The following is a 9,361-nucleotide window of genomic DNA, read 5'->3' on the forward strand; positions in this document are numbered from 1 at the left end:
CGATATAAATCTAGTTTAAGGATGATATTTACGAAAGAAAGACTAGTGGAATTTTGTCATAAGTACTACATTGATACACGCATGTTTACCAAAAGTTCTTACGTGTACGAAGTCCTCAAAATCTTTGAACTCAACTAAAATTATATAATTTTATAAAAAAAAAATGAAAACCTCGAGAGCTGCATTATTGTAAACTTAATCCAAATTATATCGTTTTACCACATAAAATAAGGGGAAAAAGAAAAAGAAAAAAAAAGAAAACCATTATATCTGGCGATATTAATATCGCGTAATTTCGCGAAAGGGCTAAGTCGCGAAATGTTTTGCGACTCGTATTATAAAATGTATGAAGGTATTAGCGAATATGTTGACTTTAACAAAAATGTGAAAAAATAGTGTTCGCGATAATTAAGTGGTTTAAAATATTAAGTTACGTTTGCCTGGATTATGCGGTAAATATTCTAACATTGATACAAAATGTAGGCATCATCATGGAATACTGTAAAACAACTACTTTTCAAGGCTACTAATTTTCGGGGTTTCCATTTCAAAACAAGTTCGTACAGATTAACATTCACCGAATAAAACATTGAATAGAAATTCCTGTCAATCTAAAAGAAGTAGATATTCATTCGCGGACATAAATAGTTGCGAATTGACATGGGTCTCGAAATTTGCGAAATTAAATCGATATGTAAGTTGTTTTACAATTACTGTGATCACTAAACCAAAGTAATAATCAAATAAATAGGATTGGCTCTATGTTATTTTTGGCACACATTCATAATGTATTACTTAAATTTAACCTTGGTGTCATTTTTCGTTTCCAGTTTCGTTAGAGTTTTCTACTCTAGATATATGAAAGGGTCTACTCTCTGTGAGACGAGCTTTTGTAACAACACAGACAACTTATATAATGAGTAGGTTGACGCATTTCACATTCAACGCATTAATTACACGGAATTTGCATACAATACTTGAAAAGTGTAATATTTGATGCCCTTGTCAATGGACTTTCGTAGTTGACATGTGAAGTGGATAACACTTATATGAACGTCAGTCACGTGTCTGTTCTTCTTTTGCACTTGAACTCACGCTCTGAGACATCGCATAGCGTAACTTTATTCGCACGGGTAATCTTGCCGCGAGACAAGCAGCATCAAATACACAGGAGAAACAGCGGTCACTATGCTGAATATCCTGGTAGTTCTGGTTTTCTTACGGGTTGACCTTAGTCTTCAGCAAAACATTCTCCCTGAACACATGACAAGTCACTGCGGTGCAATCAACTCCGCAGAAATTATGGAAGACATTTTGCCTGCGGTACGAACGTTAATCAAAGACAACATGGAGGATCTCTGGCGTCGCTATGAGGAGAAATTGGCCACAATGAAGGGTAAATTCGTTATGTATCACAAATTGATAGTGACTCTATTCCGTCTTTGCATATTGCAGAGTTACTTCCCTTAAAGGAAGGTATCTATTGTGACGTCATTATTTTTGGGCGAAACTCACGTCGTTTTCTCTGAAAAGCATTGCATTACCCTCGCATTCACATGACGCCACACCCAATACCTACCCGCAAGGATAGATAACTCTGTAATACACATTTATCCAACCAATAGAATTGTATTGTACCTAATTTCACAGGTCTTTCTACCTTTAAAACTGAGTTTTAATTCTTAACTGTTTAAATCTTTAAGAACATGTCAAAAATTATATCATTTTATAAAAAAAAAAAAAAAAAAATGAAATCTTCGAGATCTGCATTAATGTAAACTTAACCAAAATTATATCGTTTTACCGCAAAAAATAAGGGAAAAAGAAGAACGAAGAAAAAAGAAAAAGAAAAAAATGAAAAACATTATATCTGGCGATATAAAATATCGCGTAATTTCGCGAAACCAATGAAATGGTATTGTACATAATTTCATAGGTCTTTCTACCTTTAAAACTGAGTTTTAATTCTTAACTGTTTTTTATTATTTAAGAACATGTCGAAAATGCCAAGAATTTTTTTTTTTTTTGTTTTAATCATACAAAAGTTTGACTCTTAACTGTTTACATCTTGATGTGCTTGTCAAAAAAGGAAAGCAATTTTGTTTTGTTTGTTTTATTCATAGACAAGTTTAATTCTTAGCTGTTTTGATCTCCTAGGGAATGTGCAAAAAGGAAAACAGATTTTGTTTCTTTGTTTTATTCATAGACAAGTTTAATTCTTAGCTGTTTTGAGCTCCTAAGGCATGTCAAAATGCTAAGGAAAACATTTATTGTGTCTCTGTTTTACATCTAATAATCAAAAATAATACTGATCTCCATGGGTATGTCAGAAAAGGAATAAAAGATTTTGTGTTTTTGGTTAACATCCAATACCACCGGATGTAGAAGGTACCGCGGGGATATCTCTTGTACAAGCGGGGATTTTTTTTTACTATGGGGTCTCTATTCTACACAAGTTTTAGGAATATTCAGTTATGTTTTGCGATTTTTCCTTATTTTGAGATAACTTGACTAAACAATATGTGCACCAAGAAATATTAAACTTAACCATGAGCAATTTCCAGTAGTTATTTCTGCGAAGGACCTTGTAGTTTTGACGGCAAGTCAAGAAACATTTGTTGAGTTGACACAAATCATCGCATTTCAAAACGGAATAATCAGCAGAATTTCTACTGATATCATGTGTCGACAAACGTTAATATACTTTTTGGAATCATGGGCGTCGTATATATCCCTCCATACCTGTCTGAATCATTTTAAAAGACAGATAATGCGGAAACATATGTCACGAGGGGGGTTCTTGCAATATCAGTGTTACGAGGGAAAATCGCTTTGACATCTTCATAAACTTACAAGAGATTTTCCCGCTGTTGTGTAAAATTTTCATTACGGTTAGAAAATCGGATGGTTCCAACTACGCATCAAGCACTCTGAGGGGTTTCATGGGAAGCTATGACAGACAAATAAAACGTTTTAAGTACGGATACAGTCTCGCTACAAGCATTAAATTTTCACAGCTCCAGGACGTCATGAAGGCTAAACAACGCGATTTGAAACGTGACGGAAAAGGATATCGGCCTAATAAAGCCGACTCAATTACCGATCAGGAAATAAAAAAATTATGGAACACCAGACAGCTCGGACAATGTACAAATGTACGCGAGACATAATTATCAATACGCTGTGGTTGTATAATACTATTCATTTTGGCTTGAGAGGGTCACATGAACATAAATCAATGACATGTGGGGTTGTTACTGTACAGTATGTACTAATTCCTAAGGACAGGAGTACTTGGAATTCCACGAACGCCAGACTAAAGCACAATAAGGGAACAATCCCCGAGATATTCGACATGTGACTCCAAAAAAGTGGGGAAATCCTGACAGATTAGAATGATGTCCTCTCAATGTTTACATATTTTACGCTGTAAAGCGTCCAGCTGATTACCAGAGGCCTGATGACCCATTTAACATAGCTACACATACACATGTTAGCAATATACGGGAAAATGATCAGTGGTTTAAGCGTCAATCAAGTTCACACTGCGAAACGTCGCGCGCTATGACGTCATGAACTGGGTTATGTTCCATCGATGCGTAAATACTATGAAACTGTTTTCAAAAACGTTAAATGTAATGGTTTAATATGACTCAATTAAAACTGATGTTCTGTTGATTAAATAATATAAATTTAACATAATGTATATATTTTTTTATTTGACAAAAATGATAATGCTTTTAAGGCACTTTGACATATCGGAGGCCTAAATAACCCCGTCTTTTAGAAGTCGGTGATGCGTTAGAGTTAGAAATGCCGTTTTTTATTAGATGAAAAAAATCCTTTAAAATGCATTATGTGATAAGAAGTATCTTTAATTCGTTTTCATTTCAAATGCGATTTTATGACACTCGTCACGAAGTTTTAATTTTTGCTCGTCAAGGTTCGCAAAAAAACAAAAAAACAAAAACTTCTTAGACTCGTTGCATAAAATCTAATATGAAATGTAAACTCATTTAAGATCATATATGTAAATATGAAACATGCTGTGTATAAAGTTACTTACACAAGTTAAAGGTTTAGTTTTTTTAGTCTACTCGACTCGATTATTCCTTCATATTTCGCAGATCAAATTTTCGAGACTTAAAAGTGTCCCGTAAATTACGAACATACAGTTTACCATAAATAGGCAGATATAAGTTTCTAATGTTGAATATAAAAGATTATCAGGACCCACTATAACCCTTTTTTCTCATATCTTTTGGTGTAATACTGGTTTATTACATGCCATACACTTGTGTCGTCTTTATCACCTTGCTGCCTATGCAATACAACATCTTGACGTCATTTTTTCACCAACATAATTACTATTTTCTCGGTCATTTTTAACGTTATTTTCAGCTACTAGATTAGTGGTTTTACTATATAAGATTCAAACAACGGGATTTGCGATACAATATAGGACAATTTTAATGTGTGGAAAATGTACTCGCGGTCGCGGTTCTCTTCGAACTTAATTCAAAATGGCGGAATATCAAAATTGAAAACTTGCAATAAAACGTGGACGTATGACAGAAAAATACTCTTTCATATGTGGATATGAATGATATGGATAATCAATCCTCGGGATCACAAAAGCCTCGCGTTATACAATATGTTGTGACCCTCGGGTAAAATATCCTTATCCTTGATAAGCACATATGAAAGAGTCCTATGATATTTTAGGAGACACATTCTGGACTTGTCCACAAGGATGGGTGCATTATAACAAATACTGCTACCTGTTTCGACACACCACTGGATCATGGTTCACAGCTAAGGTATTTATTACAATTATGGACCTCTGTTGGGGATACATCTAGAATTATTATCATGGAAATACAGTCAACTTTAAAAATAAAGAGGTCTTGAACAACGAAATTTCGGCAACAACGAAGAAAATTTCAAGTCCCGATTTTCACTACTATTACATCCTATGTATATTTTCTATTAATGAGAAATACATTTACATGAGTAAACACCAATTACTGTTAAAATGATGAGTATCGTTTATGCTCTGTCGGCGGTGGAGCATCTTCAATTATTTGTTTTACAAAATGTAACATACGAACTGTCTATACAATGTATTCATAATTGTATGATTTCAGATTTGTTTGGAGTTTCGCGCAATGGTATGTTACTTATACTTAGGTCAAAAAGTAATTTGCTTAATTGAGATTGAAAATGCGATTGGGGTTTTCCGATGCATTTAAACTAACTTGGTAGAACAAATGAAGCAAAACATTAAACGTTAAATTACTTTCTGTTTTATATTCAACCTAAGGCCTACTGTGAGTCAGAATATGCTTCTCTAGCGGAGATCAAGAATGTACAAGAAAACGACTTCATTGTAAGGACCATACGGAATATAGATTTACCAGGTAGGTATTATAAGTATTGTTATCTTTCAAAAATTAATATCGTTGACAAATCTGAACTAGAAACACACTTCAAATACTTGACGTAGACCTAGTACTATTTATCGAATCAATCTTGTTTGTTACGTGCAAATTTTTCTTATTACTGGTGTGTGAACGCGATTTTGACACATATATTTCAATATGACGCTTGATGCGCCTTATGTAAAATATCTGTCAAAAATGCCGTTCATACATTAGTGCACAACTAAAAAAATAATTTTATATTTACATTTCGATAAGTTTTTCATAGAAATGTTTTAATCGAAATGCTATAATGCTACATTTATTATATTTGGCGCTATACGTACGGTTGGAACAGTCCGTGAATAATGTAAATGCCTATCTAGATTTCCGAAGAGAGAGTTCCACAATCATTTTTTATCCGGTTTTCATGAGATATTCCAAATATTACATTTTCAAATTTTATTGTTTTCGAGGACCTGACTGGGTCGAACATCAATCATCAGGTAGCTCTATAGGTTGAACAACAGGTTAGTGTTCGGAGGTCCTGGTTCGAACTCCGCTACATCTTCTGTAACAGTTTCAATATATCAAACCAAAAATATAATATTAAGTGCATCTTTTCAATGTTTTTGTTTTCACTTTTAATTGATGGCGCATAACTGTGTAGCATTAGACATCATCATGATAATTTTCTTCGAAATGTGTACCTTGTGTGTGGAACTATATTAGTAAACGGGGAAAATCTCGTCAGATTGAAATACATGTACTAGTATCAGTTTGCCTAGTACAGACTTAAGAAAGAGACGTAAAAATGTAATAAATAGAATATTTCTTGTTTCTTTATGATAACAGTTATATTTCATTTCTTGAGGTGAAACCTTTGATATATTTCACTCGTGCTTCCATGAAATATATCTTATTCATCAAGAAACAAGGAGTATCCTCTATGTATTTGCTGAATGATTTTCGTTGGTTAAATTATGTAGCGAGCATAAACTGAAATGTAATATATTGTGGATTGTTTAACACATATCAGGATTACTTAATGAAAACCAATCTATTTTCGTTTATACAGTGTTTTGCATCTGTACTATTTCCATCATATTCGCAAATATATGACTTCGTATTCAAGGGCTCTAAATATGTACACAGACAATATTTCGTGAATTTCACGAGAAACGGGGCAAAAAAAAGTGAATGGCACTGTGAATTTCACGCGAGAGAGCTTTTACGTAAAATTCACGTGAACAATTGCACGTGAATTTCATGTGAAAAAATAACGTGAACTCCACGTGAAGCCTGTGTATACGTTTTTAAAAATTATTCGCGAAGTATTTGAATTCGCGTGTCAACTCTCTCGCGAAACTCGCCGAAAATTTGCGTCTCACGAAAATATAGTGGTTTATAGTAATATTGGTGCATTTCTAGGGGTTTCACTAGCGAGTAGGAGTTACTATGTAGGGGGCACAGACCATGCCAAGGAGGGTGAATGGATCTGGGCTGGATCGAAAGATAGGATGACATTTGACAACTTTCAACCTCCGGAACCAAACAATAAGGCAAATAACGAACATTGTCTCAGTCTGTATGGGCCAATCCACTTCTCCTGGAATGATGACGGTTGTAAGCATGGATACTATTCAATATGCAAAGCGAGGTAAATACCTTTTGTGTACCATTTTCACGTGTCTGTATGTTTTGGTAGGCTGCGGTACATGTAAGTGCAACTCCTTTTTATAGTAATGTCTCACTGAATCATGCCGCCAAAGACACCAACAGCATATACCACCTCAAAATATACTGACAACGGCCGAACCAGTCGTCCCACTCCATTTTATTTTTTGTAATTTAAAAAAAAAAGTCCACATACATTCTTATAAAACAGGAGTACATATAATTTCTCCATCCTTACTTAGAAGAAGAAGAGAGAGAGAGAGAGAGAGAAGAAGAGAGAGAGAGAGAGAGAGAGAGAGAGAGAGAGAGAGGCATATCACGGGATGTATCGCTAGAGGTCGCAGTTATGCATATTCTTTATTGAATAATATTTATATATAGTTTGAGATATATGTTATTACAGTGTATTTCAAGTCAGGCTGTCAGCGATTGGGTTAATTTCTATAGGATTAATATTTTCCTTTACAAAAGTACATTACATAAACTTTTTCTATTTCCCTAGGGTTATTTACATGCATATTATTTAACACTTAAACTAGGGTCTAAGACTAAATTAAAATCTCCGCAAACTATAAATGAATCCTGTTCAACCTTTAGTAATTTGGTATGAAATGATGGGGTACCACTCCATTGTATGCTGAGCAATAAGGAGGAGCAGACTTTTATAGATTATAGTGTGTCTTGGTGGCCACACTTTCTCACAATAGGGAGCGCTGTCATTTTCAAGGATTTTTAATATTTCTCCCTCTCAAATGTAACTTTAAGTTGTAAGGTTTTTTTATGTAAAGAGACATGTTTAATATACAATGTTCACTGACCTTTGATATTTTTTTTTTGCAGTGCCAGCCGGGTTTTCAAAGGTTGAAGAAAAAGAGTAGTGTGAGATCGGGAGCGTGTTCGCTGCACGGGAACAATTTCTGTATTGGAACATTGAACCTATCGGCAAAGTTTTTGATAACTGTAAACAAACTTAATTTCCGCAGCGACTTCACTTCGCGTTTTTATACCTTACAGCATTTTGACGCCGAATTTAGGGAATTAGAGTCATGATATTCTAATTTACCCATCTATCATCTTTTTTATCATCGTCATCATTATCTTCATCATCATTCTTTTTCTTCTTCTTTTTTTTTCTTCTACTTCTACTTTCTTCTTCATCATCATCATTCATCATCATCATCTTTTTCCTGCTTTTTCTACATCATCATCAACACCAGCATCATCAACAACAACAACAACAATACCATCATCATAATCATCAGCATTATCATCATCATCATTATCTTGTTCTGCTTTTTCTACATCATCATCATCATCGTAATCTTCATCATCATTTTCTGTATAATCATCATATGGTTTTTTGATCATGATATCCTTTCATATCACATTATTTTACTGCCTTTTCTACATCATCATCATTATCATTACATTACCATCATTATCATCATTATCATTTTCTGCATAATCATCATATGGATTTTTGATCATGATATCCTTTCATATCACATCATTTTTTCTGCCTTTTCTACATCATCATCATCATCATCATCATTATCATTTGTCTGTATAATCATCATATGGATTTTTGATCATGATATCCTTTCATATCACATCATTTTTTCTGCCTTTTCTACACATCATCATCATCATCGTAATCTTCATCATCATTTTCTGTATAATCATCATATGGTTTTTTGATCATGATATCCTTTCATATCACATTATTTTACTGCCTTTTCTACATCATCATCATCATCATCATCGTCATCATCATTATCATTTTTTGTGTCATTATCATATGGATTTTTGATCATGATATCCTTTCATATCACATCATTTTTTCTGCCTTTTCTACATCATCATCATCATCATCATCATTATCATTTGTCTGTATAATTATCATATGGAATTTTGATCATGATATCCTTTCATATCACATCATTTTTTCTGCCTTTTCTACATCATCATTATCATCATCATCATCATCATCATCATCATCATCATCATCATCATCATTTTTTTGTGTCATTATCATATGGATTTTTGATCATTATCATTACATTACCATCATTATCATCATTATCATTTTCTGTATAATCATCATATGGATTTTTGATCATGATATCCTTTCATATCACATCATTTTTTCTGCCTTTTCTACATCATCATCATCATCATCATCATCATCATCATCATCATCATCATTTTTTGTGTCATTATCATATGGATTTTTGATCATGATATCCTTTCATATCACATCATTT

At 33.6% G+C, this 9,361-nt stretch overlaps 1 protein-coding gene across 2 annotated transcripts; it reads left to right on the forward strand.

Annotated features, from left to right (window-relative positions):
- Positions 1-1,100: 1,100 nt before the first annotated feature.
- Positions 1,101-8,239, forward strand: LOC138335498 (perlucin-like protein). 2 transcript variants are annotated; one of them, XM_069284612.1, is made up of 6 exons: positions 1,101-1,396; positions 4,726-4,820; positions 5,148-5,171; positions 5,324-5,420; positions 6,852-7,080; positions 7,938-8,239. In XM_069284612.1, exons 1-6 carry the CDS (start codon positions 1,189-1,191, stop codon positions 7,960-7,962), a joined length of 678 nt encoding a protein of 225 aa, XP_069140713.1. In that variant the 5' UTR covers positions 1,101-1,188; the 3' UTR covers positions 7,963-8,239. The 2 variants fall into 2 exon arrangements, with proteins under 2 accessions (XP_069140713.1, XP_069140714.1); XM_069284613.1 differs by lacking the exon at positions 5,148-5,171 and having other exon boundaries at positions 4,726-4,815; positions 5,319-5,420.
- The last annotated feature ends 1,122 nt before the right edge of the window (positions 8,240-9,361 follow it).

This window comes from Argopecten irradians, chromosome 11 (genome assembly GCF_041381155.1).
Source record: "Argopecten irradians isolate NY chromosome 11, Ai_NY, whole genome shotgun sequence".
Lineage (NCBI taxonomy): Eukaryota > Metazoa > Mollusca > Bivalvia > Pectinida > Pectinidae > Argopecten > Argopecten irradians.

Coding starts and splice junctions, on each gene's coding strand:
- LOC138335498 (XM_069284612.1), top strand. CDS start 1,189: ATGCTGAATATCCTGGTAGTTCTGGTTTTCTTACGGGTTGACCTTAGT. Junction 5,421..6,851: donor ACGGAATATAGATTTACCAG/GTAGGTATTATA, acceptor GTGCATTTCTAG/GGGTTTCACTAGCGAGTAGG. Junction 7,081..7,937: donor TATTCAATATGCAAAGCGAG/GTAAATACCTTT, acceptor TTTTTTTTGCAG/TGCCAGCCGGGTTTTCAAAG.